The following is a 15,951-nucleotide window of genomic DNA, read 5'->3' as shown; positions in this document are numbered from 1 at the left end:
CTGAAGGCATACAAGTGTCTGAATAAATCAATAACATTCAGTCACATGAAAAAAATAACATTTATTTCAACTCTATATCCTGACCAAGTTTTCCGGCTAATGCAGAGGAGTTTAAGCTCCTCGCGTGAGACGGTTACCTTTTCTTGTATTGTGAGCGGATCTAAGGGAAGCAGATGAGAAGAGGAAATGCAGTGTGAAATGCCTCGGGCTGGATGAGAGCTAATGAAACCATGATGCGAATGCTACGTTGCATCTCAGCCAATTTTTTACACCACCACAGTCCAGCAGAGCTGAAAAACACCCCAGGAGGAAACATCACGTCCGCAAAATTAACCTACAGTCTCTGAATCTCTTCATCCTCCCCTCTTCGGAGGTGACTACCTCTGAATAAGTCTGCTAATCGTATTTATCTCGTGGTTTTCTCCTAATGGAGTTGCTTTCTCTAATTCTGCCAATCTGTCTTTAACCGGGTTAGTGTGTGTGTGTGTGTGTGTGTGTGTGTGTGTGTGTTTCTGATCCTTGTCATCTCACACCCGGTCTAATCAGGACAGTTAGTCAAGTCAGTAATTCGCCGGTTTGCTCTCTCTGCCCTGGTGCCCACAGACTAGCCTGCAGCTCCAGCAGCACTTAGCATACGCCGCTAAATCACACACCGCTACACTCCTGTCCCAGGGAATTAGTGTCAGCTCCAACCAATGGGACAAGATTACACTAACTTTCCCTGGAGTTAGCATCAGAGCTAACATAACCAGAGAGTCGGGGTGTGCTGTGCTACAGCTTCCAGAATGGTCATCATAGTAGTAAAAACTGTGTTACGGGATTTGATAAAAACCACATCTGCTGACTCCTCTGCTCAGATTCCCAAAATAAAATAAAATAAAATAAAAAAATAGAAGTCATAAGGGGGTTATGTTTTGCATTCTGTTAGCATTTATGCTAATACCAAATCTGGAACACTGTTCTGCCTCATACGCGTCTAGGATCCTTCCATCACTGGTGCACATCATATCGTACTTTCAGTCGATGTTTTGCAGTAAAATGCTTCTCAGTTGAGGTTAATGCTACATTTGGGAGAAGGATGTCTCACTCAGAGCTAGAATCCACACACACACATATACACACACACACACACACACACACACACACACACACACACACACACACACACACACACACACACACACACACCCAGAGCTCAAATGGGAGCTGGCATTCAGAGGCCCTCAAGCTGACTCAGTGACAATGAATCAGAAGACATCTTCACGCCCAGCGGAACGCCACCCAGAGTGATTTTCCTTCACATAGAAGCAAATTTTTTGGTTCAACAATGTTGACTCCATCTCCCATTAAATAAAGCTCATGTGAGTATAATTGCTTAAATCTATCAGTCCACACTTTCATTTTCGTGTTCATCGCCAACGAAGCAGCTCTTCGCAGAGTCTGGAGATGACAACACAGATCAGGCTCGCGGTTAGCCCCCCCCTCCAAATAACTTATAGTGATACGCCGTCCCAAAATAGCAAACGCTCAACCTTTTTAGGGTCTGGAAGTAGACTGAAAGAGATTGTAGCGTTCCCACTGGAAGACAAGCTTCCCTCTGAACTGAATTCATTCACTTTGAATGGATTTCAACTGTTTTGAAACATAGAAATGGTCTATCATTCATTTCCTGGACCCAAACCCTAAATTATACCTCCAGTTTGAACCGATTACTTTTTAAGCATTGGGCCTTGGTGCTCCTGTGTGCTGAGGTGGGATATGATTACAGCTGCCAACCTTAAATGTGTCACCACCATATTTTCCACCACAGTTCCTGCTCTCATTTTCAGTTTGGTTAGTTAATCCCCCGTAGAATCCAGTTCCAAACTCTGAGATTCAGGGCCAGATTTATGTACATATTTCTGCTCCTGATGTGCATGAAATTAGCCTTTGATTTATTTAAACAGCAGCTAATTATCAGTAACTGGGACTCTCTTTTAGGTGCTTTCATATTTTTTATATTTTACACAAGATCTCTCCAGTTCAAGCCCAGGAAAGTGAAATCCGATGCAGATGTGTTGAAATGATAATCTTCTTGAAACGAAACTTGAAATTGAAAACAAATTCACAATTAAGCTGAAAATGAGGTAATAATTGGCAGATCTATCAACTGATAACACGATTTTTGATGGAAAGGAACAATTAAAAGTTAAAAGATGTGTGGAGGGTGCAGTCGCCCAACACTTCATATTCAAGCTGAGCTTAAATAATTTAAAACGTTGCATTCCATTGTTATTTATTCGAAAAGAAATATTGCAGTGTCGTGTCTGTTTATCATTACTGCGCTTTTTTTTTTTTTTTTAACAAGCAAGTTGGTCCAATTTCTAAATAATTCAGTGTGGCTCTCCTCTGCATTTCTGCTGTCATGGTGATTTTTTTGTCAAATGCAGGCTTATTAATTTTCTTCCTTCAGTACACCTCTTCAAATCTGGCTCTGCATCAGAGGCAAACAACTCTCCTCCTTAAAACTGACCCTTTAAGAAAATGATTTAATATAATGGACCAGAGCGTGCCTCGTTCATCCGATCTCCCTCTGTTGTTTGTGCGAACCTCCTTTCAATTCTACATGCATGTGCATGAAGAAAAGAGACATACTTCAGCGATCACACGCCAGCTATGTCTCAGACAACAGGCGAAATGTACTTCCAGGCCGGTGCACCTGTTAGAAATATAACATGCATGGATTTTATGTTGTCTAGCTGTAGGATTGATTTTTTTTTTTTTTATTTGCTAACCAATGCAATTTGACAACACTAGCAAGGTTAGTGTTTTGCTCTGTCGCTAACAGCCAGTGCATAATGTGAGTTTAAGGCTCATGTAAATGGAAGATCTGCAGGAGGATTACTGTGCTTGTATCCTGAAATGCATCATTTGTTGCTGAAAGGCTTCAAGAGAGTCTTTTTTAAAATATCGCACATTGCTTTGTTTATCAGGTACACAGATTAGATCAAAGATTAGCCGTGTTTTTCTTGTGAAATATTGCACACTATGAAGTGCTTTTAACCTTTTCCACTTCAAGCAAATACTCTTTTGTTCCTAAAACGTTAGCATATCTGTCCTTTTTTTAAAAATGGCTCTGTTTAATGAGTACGCTTTGATTTGCGGTTTGATGCCCTGAAGCCTGAATACTAGACACATCATAATTTTACAATGATGAATTTTGCAGGTTCAGAGTTTGTTTTTTTCATTCTGTCTATACGTATACTTTTGTTAAAATCGATATAATCCAAAGTTTATTATCTTCAAATTTGAAATTATGCAGTTTGGATCTATTTGTCATGTTTTTCCACCTAATTTGAATATTCATTTGTCAGTGACGTCTTTAATTTACTTCTCTAATGGCTGTCGGTGGCACGTTGCGCCTTGTTTGTTCATTAAAACAATTAATGGTTCATTTTATGTCTTTTACTACTACTTACTATTCATGTCAGATACGTAATTTAATGAAAGGAACAATGTGCGAGCCCCGTCTTCCTGTGCTCAAGGCGCCATATGTTGTATATTTTATTAGACATGGATGCATTTTATTAGTAAGAAATGATTTTTGCATATTGTTTTCACTTATGGAAGATTCCCACAGAAGAATCTTATTAAAGGTGAACTTAAATAAGTCGTTTCTGACCCGGGAGCATCAGGGTGGATATGTTCCGCTGGCTGCTTTTGCATTTACCAAAGCGCTGACTGTATCATCATCCACACACCCAGACACCGAAGTGCAAACACAGATGTTTACCGTCTTGATTTGACAACAGAATACGGTGGGAGAGAATTGTTTGAAATGTCAGATGTATTTGTTTAAAGCTGATATAAGTTCTGAATGCTTCCCTTCTTATCTTGGGGGGAAGCTGCTCGCCTGTTAGACATTGTCGGTGTTCTAACAACCCCACCGCCTTTTTTCCACATCAAAATTTCAACAATGTGCTGAAATACATGCACGTAAACGTGTCAAGGGGACACGCTTTTGGCCAATCCTGTCCTTATTTTGCATGCTTGTGGTGCCAGTAGAACCAGGGGAGTTAAAAAAAAAAAAAACTCCGAGAGACTCCTGTCATTCATATTTTAGTGGTAATAAATATGAATAAACAAGGACAATGCCAAACAGCAGAAAGGATACATTCACCGGGGAGCTGCATTGTGTGTTTTTCTAACTTCCTTTGTGTGTGTGTGTGTGTGTGTGTGTGTGTGTGTATGTGTGTGTGTAACTATGTCCGTGTTTGTGTGTTTGACTTTGAGGGTATTTGTGTTTCTGTGCGGCAGGATGTAAAGCAAGTGCAGAAAGCAACCCCTGTGGAGGACGCCAAATGGTAAAAGGTATGGGAGGGGTAAGAAAAGGGGGGAGAGAGGGCAGGAAAAATGAAGTTAAGTTATGAATCTCTGCCAGGATGGGGACGTGTGGATAATTCTGACCTTGAATAGATGGAACAAAGACGAATTAACTCTCTAGTTCCATTATATTTTATATTAGAAAGGCACTTAAATTTAATTATAAAGCATAAGATGCAAGTGTTTGCAGTATGATAATGCTATAACAACATAAATATGTTGTAGTCCGGGTTTAATGATGGAGTACGTTATTTGGACAAATACTCTGCACAAGTTTCAAGGAGTTGTTTGTTTGTGTGACAGAATGTCAGTTAAATTATATTCATTTAAAAGTGTATGTGAAGGAACTTACTACAAGATTAGTTCAGCTAAAACCCGGCCATCCTTGTAAATATTTAATTTTCCATGCCTTTAATTATTCAAAGGACCTGAAACATTAAAATTACACAGGACATTGTAGACAATCATCCTTAAGCCTTGTTAGACAATCTGATGTAATGATGGAATTATTCTGCTTTTAACCTTTATGGGAAAAACTCAATTTAGATGTGATTTAATTCATGAATAATGCACGGCTCAATCAATACCATCGATGGAAGGGAAGACATTTATTAATTCAGGTAATTTATTCTGTTGCTGTTAATAAGTAAAGGAAGTAAAACAGCCGATAATGCATTTTTCAAAGCAGACACACGCGGAATGACAAACAGCCCGTAACTCCAGATGAATAATATTATGGACATTTTAATTGGGCCTAATTTTATTTCATGTCAGCTGCGTTTAAATATTAACAGTGTGTATGATTGCATTGTTTTCACTGACTAAATCAAATTATAAATACGTTAATGCAACAGTTACTGAAAGTGTTTTCCCAAATACAACACAAAATACTACATTTACTATCAAATGCAGTCCCACAACAGTCCAAGCCTTCATAATTGCACACCGTATACTCCATCAACACCTATAATATATATATGTATATAAAGATTGTAGAATCATTCTGTCCCAAATGCACAGTGGAATATTCTTTTCACAGGTAGTAAAGTTCTACATCTAATTAAAAGTGAGAATGATGTGGAAGCAGATTTACTTTGCAGAAGTGGGGGCAAGCATCCCTCGTGCTCACGACGGCCATTAGCCGAGACATCAACAGCAAAGTTTCACAACCAGTCGCTGATGAAGCCGCTGCCGGCCTCGTCGCTTTTTCAGCCTCCTGGCTCTTTCCACTGTGGTCCAGTCACATTTAAATAAAGCCGTTATGAATTAATGTAACAGAGATATGCACTATTAAATATCGTTAAAGTGAAGCCAAAAGTCAAGGCAGCTTTTTTTTTTAAAAAACAATCCCGTTACTAAATGTCTGGGTACCATAGTCTGGCCAGCATATGGTTCTTGATGCTCATTGCTGTTAAAACTCCACCTGGCAGGAGGAGACAGCGGTTTCAAACATCCCCACATCACCAGATGCCCTGACAGCGCCTGTCGCCAGCGTGGAGCGGAGTATTATACCTGTAATGATATCTTTTTGGATGATTTGTGGATGTTTGGGGGGGGGGTATTTTTGGCCACGTCGTCTCGCTGCCTGGCAGAGCGCTCAACAAGATCACGCAGGAAAAAAACGAATGTAAACTGACACCCGAAATCACGGAGTAATCGAGGTCTCAGTCGTGCGGAAATCAAGTCTGATTTTATTTGATGATTCCTCTAAACCTTGACTACGTTTTGATGCATTTTAGTTTCTTCGCTGTCAATATGCTCTACATATGACAGAACAGCCTCAGCATTGTTGCTTCCATAGCTGTCACATACAACTCAATGTGTGTAAATATGTTTAACGTAGTGAAATCAATAACACATTTTGTTAGTTTTTGTGTCTTGATTCAGTATTTATCAGATCCATGTGTTTCATCTCCAGGGGAAGCAGTGAATCCTCACCCTGGGGTGGGTGTATAAAAATCCACTGTAGCATCACTGATCTGAGCGCCATGTAAATTAGGAGCAGTGGAAAACTGATGTAAATTTACAGTGAAAAATGAGCAATATTGTGCTGTAATAATGCCGTACAGTGAGAAACTATGAGCTGCAATTAAGTGTGGCAGAAATAATGCATGATTACAGCTCTTTGGGAGAATGCCGTTATAAATATACTGTAATCTGAAATGTAAGCAGCAGAGCATCATGGGAAGGTGGAAGAAAAGTGGGAGTATAAAAACTAAAAATGGAACAGACAATTGGACAGAATTCAGTTCCATATATTCATCCTAAAGGTGTGCATCCAATAATCGGTTACGGTTTTTCCTGTATTAATGCAGGCGACAAATCTGTGCACCCAAACTCAAAATTTCCAGCGTCAAACTGTTAACAAACGACATGTTATCACCTTTGTAAACGCGTTTTAGTCATGTTAACCATTAATATGACTATTAGTAATAGTTGTATTCATTTAGTGGGCTCAGGAGGTGCAGCAGACGGACACTTATCGGCGGGTCAGCGGTTCGATCCCCGGTCCCTGCAGCCTGCATGTGTCATCGGTTGCTGAGTGAACGCGTGAACGGTTCCCACTTATGACGAGCAGGTGGAAACGTTGCTTCGCGTGGCTGAATGCTGGCACGTGTTGTGAAGCAGTTTGCACGTTCAGTCAGAGTAGAAAGGTGTTAACCTCATGCAACTTAATTACTGTATTTGCAGCTACGCCCTTCAGCTGGCGGCGGGCAGCTAAACATCTACCCAACCAAAGCATTTCATTTCAAATCTTATTGGCTCGAAGCCGTGACATTGCTCTCTGATCGGTGGCGTGACGGCGATGGCGACCAATGGGCAGACTGTCAAGCAGTACGGCGGCAAAACTTAGCTTGTAGCCACAGTGTCAACAAGCATGAATGCATTTATTGTCTGAGCATCTTTGTTTGCTTGCTGATTACGCCAACAAAAAGAGATCAGGCATGCAAATTGTTGGCTAATTCTGTTCAGCAACTGTTGGGCTGTTTGGATGGTTATGAAAAGAATTAGACATGGATGTTTAGATCTCATGTGCTTAGAGTTTAAAGGCAGTGGAGTGATGGTAGCAGCTTAGAAATGTTAGGTTAAACTTGAGTTCTCGGATAAATAAGCCCAGTAATTTGAAAATGTTTGTTGTTAGAACAATCCTGGTATAAAACTCTCCAGATAAGCTGTGCTGGCAAAGAAAAACTGAGTAGAACCCATCCTGCGGTGTCTCTTCCCTGGAACAAACCACGGATTCTGAGTCAGTCTGCAGCCTGATCACAGATTTGAGACATTTAAAGACACTAAACAAGATGTACACTGGCCCAAAATGCATTGTGGGGAGACAGGAAAGAACATTCAGGCAGCATGATCGCGATTTGATTGATTTCATCTGATAACATTTGAAAAGTCTCGCCGAAGACAGTCTCTAAGCCGCTTCCTCTACACCCAAAAACCAGCCTGGAGACTTTTCGGTGAATGATGCCAGCAAGCAACTTTCAGAAGACAGAATGAGACACAATGTTTGAACAATGTGTTCTGTTTTTCTGGCTTCACAGAAGGAAAGCTTCGGCCAAAGTTTGGAGCTCCCACAGTGGTTATTACCCTTGTTTCTCTGTATTGAGAGTTGATTTGAGTAGTTAAAGAGAAAATTCATTGCTGCAGTTTTAAAAATTAAAAATTTTCACCTTTTGGTTGGAAATCATTTTGTCTTTTTGTTCAGCAGCAGGTTTAACATTTCAAATTAAGTTCTGTGCTCTCGTGGAAAAGAGTCATTCAAAGCAGTTTGTAAAAGGTTTTGTGTTCAACTCTGTTAATATTTACTAAAAAAGACTATTTTTGTAGAAGTCTGTAATATGATAACAAGATTTTTACTGTTTTCATGAACGCTCAAAATTGAACAACTAATTAATTGTGAGCATGAGGAAATGTGGAGAGGAAAATGTCCTTTGCTTGCTCTGCAGCCAACTGATTAAATTCCTTACAGACTTAACATCATTGCAGTTAATGCTGTCTTTTCATAATGTAGTTGCGCACTTATGAATAGAATCACACAAACTATTCTCTTACCATCCTCTTTTGGCTTTTGCTCTAGTCAAACATCATCATTCAGCTCAATTTATGCAATTTTTAAGTCCATTATCTCTTCTGGAATGGTATTGTATAATTCATTCTAAATATATTAACCACCTCAACAATGCATTAAGTTAATGTGCCTTAATATATGTAGCAGAAGAAGCTGAGAGATCTGTTGCTCATAGCAACAAAAAATTGAAATAGGAAAGAATGTCTTCACTTCTGCTGTGTGATGGCAGTGTGAATCAAACTCTGGTGTAAAAGCATCAAATTTGAGAGCAGGTTTTCAGGTGTTACATTGATCAATATGACGGGGGTCAGGACGGCCGCGGCTCCCGAGCCTCTTCGGAGCAGGGAGAAATCCACCGACTGACAAAGTGTAAAACGTTTCAGGTAACAAGTGATCTTCCTGGGAGGCTGGGAATGCTCTTGCTCGCAAAGCCACATGTTGTGCCGTGTACTAATCGAGCTAATTCAAAAGCACGCTATTCAAACAGGGGTCACCAACCGAAAAGAAACATCCGCCCTCCTGAAAGCCTCCAGCTTCCAGCTGAAAGATGAACGCTGGCATCAAAGACGGGCGCATCTGCTTCCGTCGTTCTTTTAACCACGGCCACTGACTATCAATATTGATGCTGTTTAAAGGTAACAAAGAAGATTAAAGACACGCTGATCAATATTTTGTGTTCATTAATAATGGACCTCTTCACCTTTTGTACGTGTTTTGTTAAAGATGATGCTCGTTGGGATGTGATGTTCCCATCCAGCCAATCATGATCTACCAGCATATAAACATTTATTGAAATCCACAGATTCTTATCTCAGAACTCGGTAAACCCTGAATGTCATAAAAGAAACACAATCCAGAACAAAACTCCTGTTCTCCTATATGACATAATGAGCTCATAATCCCAACGTCATTAGAATCAAAGTGATATTCATCAGTTCCCGACCCGGTCCATCCGTCTGACACAGAGTCATTTAGGCAGATTAAAACAGAAATCTGAAATGCTGTTTTTAATTCACAGTCAAGATGTATAAGTGGCAATTTCTTAGTAACAGCTCCTTTATGCTTCTCTAAATCCACCCTGAAACCACCTCTCAACTAGGATCAAGATTATCCTCATTTTCTCCATCGAAATGATCTGCCTTTGAGTCATGCAGAACACAGACAGAAGTTTTAAGATTGATTAGAAAAAGTATGGTTTTATTTCCAAAACCAAATCCTAGCCTGCGCAAAAGCAATAATTATTTTTTTTATATATATATTTGTTAAAAAATTTCAGATTTCTTCCAATCCGATTATTTAAATCCTATCTGTAATGTTTTGAAAAACTGGAACCGGATAAGATGTATCTGGAATCTTGAGCAGGAGGAGAATATGGTGACAACGCTAATACAGGTGTGTAATGAGAATAAACCCTTTAAACACATGTGGCAAACTCAAGGCCCGGGGGCCAAATGTGGCCCGCCACTTCGTTTTATGTAGCCCACTAGAGCATAAAAGGTCAGAGTCTCCGACAAAAACGTTTTGAACAAAGTTAATGTCCTAACTTGTGTTTGATGTTACTTTTCTTTATTCTCTTGAATAGTTTGATCCTTGATTGATGGAGTTCTGTGGGTTTAATAACCTGACAAATTAAAAGGATTTATGTTATAACAGAGAAACATACTTTTTTCTGTGTAACTGTAATGTTTGTAACTTGAATGAGTAATAAATTCAGTGATTTAATATTAAGGAGTAGTTACATTTATTTTACACTACATTGAGTTACATTTAGTTACACTTATAAGTTATATCTGGCCCTTTGATTACATCCATTATGTTGATGTGGCCCTCGGTAAAAATGAGTTTGACACCCCTGCCCTAAAACATCGACCTGTTAGCCAGGGGGCGCCGTGTGCACTAGTATAAGGATGCTACCACTGTTAATTATGATCCTAATCCAGCATCCTGATGATTTTTGCAGTTGATATCGAATACAATTATTTAGGATTAAATAATCCAACATGACCATGTAGACAGACAGTAATTCTTATCAATTAAAGCATCAAAATTATTAATATTTGTGCTCCGAGGGATGAAAAGGTCAAATTGGAGCTTCATCATAAAACATCAGCCGTCTTCATTCCAAAATCATCAGTTAAAAAACCTGCATTACTCAAACCCTCCTTAATAACACTGTGGCTCACTAACTCAATAAATGAGACCACAAACTGTGTTTTGATTAAATGATTAAACGGTGCATGTTCTTAAGAGGCTTTTGGGTTATTAACTTGTGCCTCCGTTTGCACTATCACCCCTCAATATTCAAAAGATCACCCGGGGGGGTCAAATGAGTCATTATCATATGTCACTCAGTTCTTTTCATTGGTAATTGCGAGGAAAATGAAAACGCTAATTTTTATCTTCTCAGGCTTTGGTGTGTGTGAGGCGATTGACCTGTGACGGTAATTACAAAGACATCGTCTGTGAAGGCCGGACATCACGTTTAACACTTGCCTAACGTTGGACAAGAACGCGTTTGATTCGTTAGCCACTGAGGGGCTAATCAGGGCTCGATGGAACATCTTCCGATCCATCCTCCTTGGTGAACCGTGGTTCTAATGGAGGTCAGCGTCTTTTACATTAGGCTCCATACGTGAAGTCAAGGTAATGTCACTGTCATTCATATTTAAAGAAGACTTAACTTCATATGTGGCAGGTTGTTGGTTATAGCGCGGCATCAATAATGCATCAGACCAAAGGAGAAAGCATGCTGTCTCCATTTTGCTACTATAACATTAAGGTTGGTTACATTAAGCATAAAACTGATCGTTAAAGTAACGGCATTTGGAACGGGCGGAGGTAAATCATGAGACTACATTTAAGGTTCGGAACGGGAGGAAGCAACAGAGCAGACGAGAGCGATTCCTGCTGGAGGTTGTGGAGGCATCGGGGACACAAGGACGGCTTCACAACCACCCTGAGGAGACCAACTCACAAACACCAGAGAGGAAATCCATCAAAACGTCCATCCACTGTGGTTATTTTCATGATTACTTGTATGAATTGCTTTATTCCAGACCTGTATTCCTGATTATATTAGCTTGTAGAAAAAAAACACAACAAAAAACAGGGAGCTACGTCCAAGTTTAAAGCGTTAGCCGAACAAAAACGTCAATTATGGCAATAGACTTTTCCGCTCTTGATGTAAAAGTCCTCGATCCATCGACCTCTATTAAATGGAACCAACGTTTGGTGGCGGAATGTCGTCCGGGTCAAGATCACCTGATGCCATGCAGCACAGGACGTGGTTGGGTTTTTAACGTTCCAGGCACAACCATTGCACAACGAACAGGTTGTCATGAGCGACAACCAACCAAAAAAATGGTTGGTGTGCAGATAAGTGGATTATTTTCTGTAGCTCTTATCTCAGGCTATGTCGATACCCCCTTCAGGGCAAATGCAGCTACAATGCAGGGCAGAAAGGTGCGAATTCCACCCACAGGTTCTTTGGCTTGTCTCTTTTTTTAAGCGTCTTTATAATTATTCTTCTTAAGCTCTAGATTTGAATCGCCTACTCCTACCTAGGATCCTCTATACGTTCAGGAAAACAGGGGTAGAAAAAAAGAGGATGTGATGATTCCCATTTGGTTTCCAGTGTGAGCGCGACTGAAATGCCTTTGAAAAAAAACCCAACACAACCATATCCTATAGCAAAAAAAACAACCTGAAACTGACACACCAGAGCGATGGAATTCAGAAAGGTTTTGATCTAACAGTCAGTTTAGGGATTAAACCACACTGCTGATCGACTCTTCTTTCGGGGATGTATCACAGTGACAGTGCAGTAATAATTGCAATACTTTCATTACAGCTAATAATTTAACAGGAGTTCAAAAATTAAATCTTTCATTAAAAGAGGAAGACTTCTGCATGAATGCGTCTGAACCTCTCCTCACTCGCAGGCATATGTAGATTTTGGACTAATTTTGTGCTCTGGCTCTAAAAATGTCTCCACGCTACTAAAAAAAACCCCCTGAAAGAAACAAAAAACAGCGAGGCCAGGAAAGACACAGGCGGATCTGATTGCTCAGCTTTTGCTCCCTTTTTTTATTTAGCAGGAAACTTCTGCTGATAAATATACCTTTACAAAAGAACTGCATTACACCGAGTCATTAAATAGAATATCACCTTTTTGGGATCTGGCTACCGAGATTGGTACAAGAACTTGATGTCTCGTCAACAACACAGCTTCCAGTTAGGCGCCATTGGAAATAATCTCAAGTGGGCCGTCTTGTTAAAAGGCGGCACAATAACATGTTGAGAACAGGACATTTAATGTGAGGGATTAAGTGGCTTTAACTGCAGAGGAACAGAACAACACAGGCTCAGATCCGACGAGACTCGCAAGCTGTTAGGAGGCAGTGAATTCTGAACTACGGTACCTGTTTTGCCAGCAATGGAGATGGTTCAGCGAACAGCTTAGCGAAATCATTTCAGCACTTTATCCTGCTGGAATCAAACATGGGACTCTGCATTTTTATACATTTCAGGCTTGGCTTTGTTTCAGTCGTGACTTAATGAGACAAACGTGCTTTATGTCACCCAGCTGAACAGGAAACCCTCGACAGGAAGAAGGAGACAAGGCCTGCTACAAAATAACGTTAAGGTTTTAAAGGTGTGGTGACATCACACCCAGAATTCATTGCAACCTCTCACAAGATATTTATATTAATGAAGACAGCAACAGCTCTCGACATTCACTGCTCCCCACTCTATTGCGTTTATGCCCTGCAGAGTTGATCTCCTTTTGTGTTATCCCACTATTCAAGAAAATAGGCTACTGCTGAGCACATCCTCAGTCTCTCTCCCCAGCCTTCCACTCCACCACCAGGAGTCTGGGGTGACTTGAATGACGATTTGCCCTGAATGATTGTGATAAATTTACAAGCATCCAGAAAAAAAAAATCAGGGATGAAGCTCTGCCGACAGGAGTTATGAAAATTCGATTCTTACTCTATGTCTTGTCGTGGTGTTATAGCGAGACATGTCAGACTCTTATATTGTAGTTTTCTCTGTGTAACATCTGTGTGTGTGTGTGTGTGTGTGTGTGTGTGTGTGTGTGTGTGTGTGTGTGTGTGTGTGTGTGTGTTTGTGTGTGGTTGGGGGGTGGGAGCGTGTGCGTAATAGCCTCCATGTCCCTGAGAGCAGGAGAAGCCACTTCGTGTGTCAGACTTGGCACGGGAAGCGGGGGTGGGGGGGTGGGTAACGGGAGAAAATGTGTTTCTACAACGTGACTGCATTCAAAGCCTGAAAACTGTAATTTGAGATGTGAATTCATTACACGGACTCTCGTCGGGCAGCCGCGGATAATGTAATGCAACAGCGCCGCTTAGCGTCGCGCAGCGCCGTGCCGCGTCTGTGACGGGGAGTGCGTCTCAACCCACCCCCCCCAGCTCCGTTACCGTCACCGACCTTACCTTCGGTGTCACAAAGCTCGGCTGCTGGAGGTTTGCGGTCGAAGGGGTTTTGCGCCTTCTTCTGCGCATTCCGTAGGCTGAATGTTGAGCTTTGCTGCCGCGGTGCGAGGGCCCCAGCTGGGGGCCACCGTGACTTGTGCGTTCGCTGGCATTTTGGTTCCTTCTCAAGGCGTCAGTCAAACCAGAGGAAAAGTGTTTAAACTTGATCTGAAAGACAAGAAAAAAATATTTTTGTAAAACAAACAAAAAAATACACAAGTTATGGAATAGATCGACTTGTTGAATTTGATTCTTATGGAGGGGGCGCGCAGGAAGATGCCCATAAATGTGATTGCGCGAACTATGAGCATTATGTTAGTTTGCGTCAGACATTAGCTCGGGATGGTATTTCTCGTGTTCTGCGTGAGTTTGACTCTCCGTGCGCGCGTAACGCGTCGTTAAGCGCGTTATCTTTGGAACTCCGGTGCGCAAGGCTGTTCCACGTTTCAACGTGGATATCATTGGAGGAATCTATTGGAGGGATGGATGCAAAGGTGACATGGTGTGGAAGGCATATTTGAGTGAGTGTGTGTGTATGTGTGTGTGTGTGTGCGACAGAGTGAAAGATGGAGCGTGCGTGCGCACAAATGCGTGTGCGCGCCAGAGAGAGAGAGAGAGGGGGAGAGCGAGCGCGTCAAAAACAGCTTGTGGCTCCGAAGCAAATATTCCCCTCACGCTTCTCTCCTCTCCCCCGTACCGTACCGGGCTCGTCTATGTAGGGCATGCAGCAGGTTGTGTGTCGGGGACTCGACTCGGACGAACGGAGAGAGGAACACAACCCACCCCGCCTCTGCTCCACTTTCAGGGAGAGAAAGAGTGTGTGTGTGTGTATGAGTGTGCGGCAGATATTAAAACCGCTGAACCCCGACAGTTGCTGCTCGTTGTCCGCGTCACCCCAGGAGAGAGAGAGAGAGAGGGAAAGAGAGAGGTTGGTGTTGGGGCGGGGGGTGTTATCACCAAGCTATGCCAAAAATAAATGACGCTAACTCACCCCATTCCCGTGACACATCTCTCCAGGCGGCCAGGTGGAGATGACATTGCAGCCTGTTACTCCATTCGGGTGCCCTCGGCAGGAGTGGGTATCACATATGACTCTCCCCCCACCCCGGCCCCGTCAAATTAATCCATCAATGTCTCCTCCATCCAGTCGCCCACCCCTTCCAAAAAAAAAAAAAAAAAAAACCACAACACCACACGGATAAATCCACCTGTCCGCCGGTGAAGACTTCCCCCCTCCACCCTCACCTCTTCCACAGTGGCTGTAATTCCTTCTCGGTTTAGCTGTCAAACACCGTTCCTTCAACGGCGGAGACGGACTGGGAGGGAGGGGGGGAAAGTGGGGGGGGGGGCGGAAAAGGGCCTTTTGATGGGATCAGTTAGACTCTAGAATCCAAAATAAGCCTTGGTTTCGGAATCTCCAGCGGCGGGAGCTCCGCGCGTTCCGCAGTGTCGTGGACAGGTCGGCGCGCCGCCTCCTCGTCCTCCGTCCCTCCGCTGCGCTCCGACTCTTGGAGACTGAAGGGGGGGATTCCGTCACAAATAACATCAAACACACATATATTCACACACGCACTCGCTTCCCTCTCTTTTCCTCACTCACTCACTCACTCACTCACTCACTCACTCACTCACTCTCACTCATCCATTTGCTTCTCTCTCTCACGCGCAATCCGAACGAGGCACCGCTCTCCAAAAAAAAAAGAAAAATTAAAAAACACCCCAAAAAACTAAAAAAGGGAAATAAAAAAAATACAAAAAAAATAAAAAAAGAAAGAGAAATTCAGCCCCAACAATTCGGTACAAGTTTGAACGGCTGGAGTTATTTTTGCAGCTCTCTACGCCGCTCGGTAGAGGTGATGCTCCGGCAGCTGAGTGAGTGAGCGCCCGAGCGGAAAGAAATAAGGAAATATTCTACGGCTGTCTCTTTACCCCGCAGCCCGCCCGCCCACGCTTCGCTGGCTGAAGGTACTTACACATCAGCCTTGTTAATTAAACATATGGGCAATGGGGTCGAATGCGAGT

General features: G+C 42.0%; 1 protein-coding gene across 1 annotated transcript in view; it reads right to left on the bottom strand.

The window, feature by feature from the left end:
- Positions 1-15,157, bottom strand: part of grin2ab (glutamate receptor, ionotropic, N-methyl D-aspartate 2A, b) — an 84,822-nt gene extending 69,665 nt beyond the window's left edge. Inside the window, exons 1-2 of the mRNA XM_068321059.1 lie at positions 14,921-15,157; positions 13,891-14,097 (exon numbers count right to left, since the gene is read on the bottom strand). Of these exons, the coding sequence (XP_068177160.1) occupies positions 13,891-14,097; positions 14,921-14,938 (225 nt within the window). The 5' untranslated portion in view covers positions 14,939-15,157. The remainder of the gene's footprint in view (positions 1-13,890; positions 14,098-14,920) is intronic.
- Positions 15,158-15,951: the final 794 nt, after the last annotated feature.

Source organism: Antennarius striatus, chromosome 8, assembly GCF_040054535.1.
Source record: "Antennarius striatus isolate MH-2024 chromosome 8, ASM4005453v1, whole genome shotgun sequence".
NCBI lineage: Eukaryota > Metazoa > Chordata > Actinopteri > Lophiiformes > Antennariidae > Antennarius > Antennarius striatus.
This window is presented reverse-complemented; position numbering and strand designations above follow the sequence as displayed.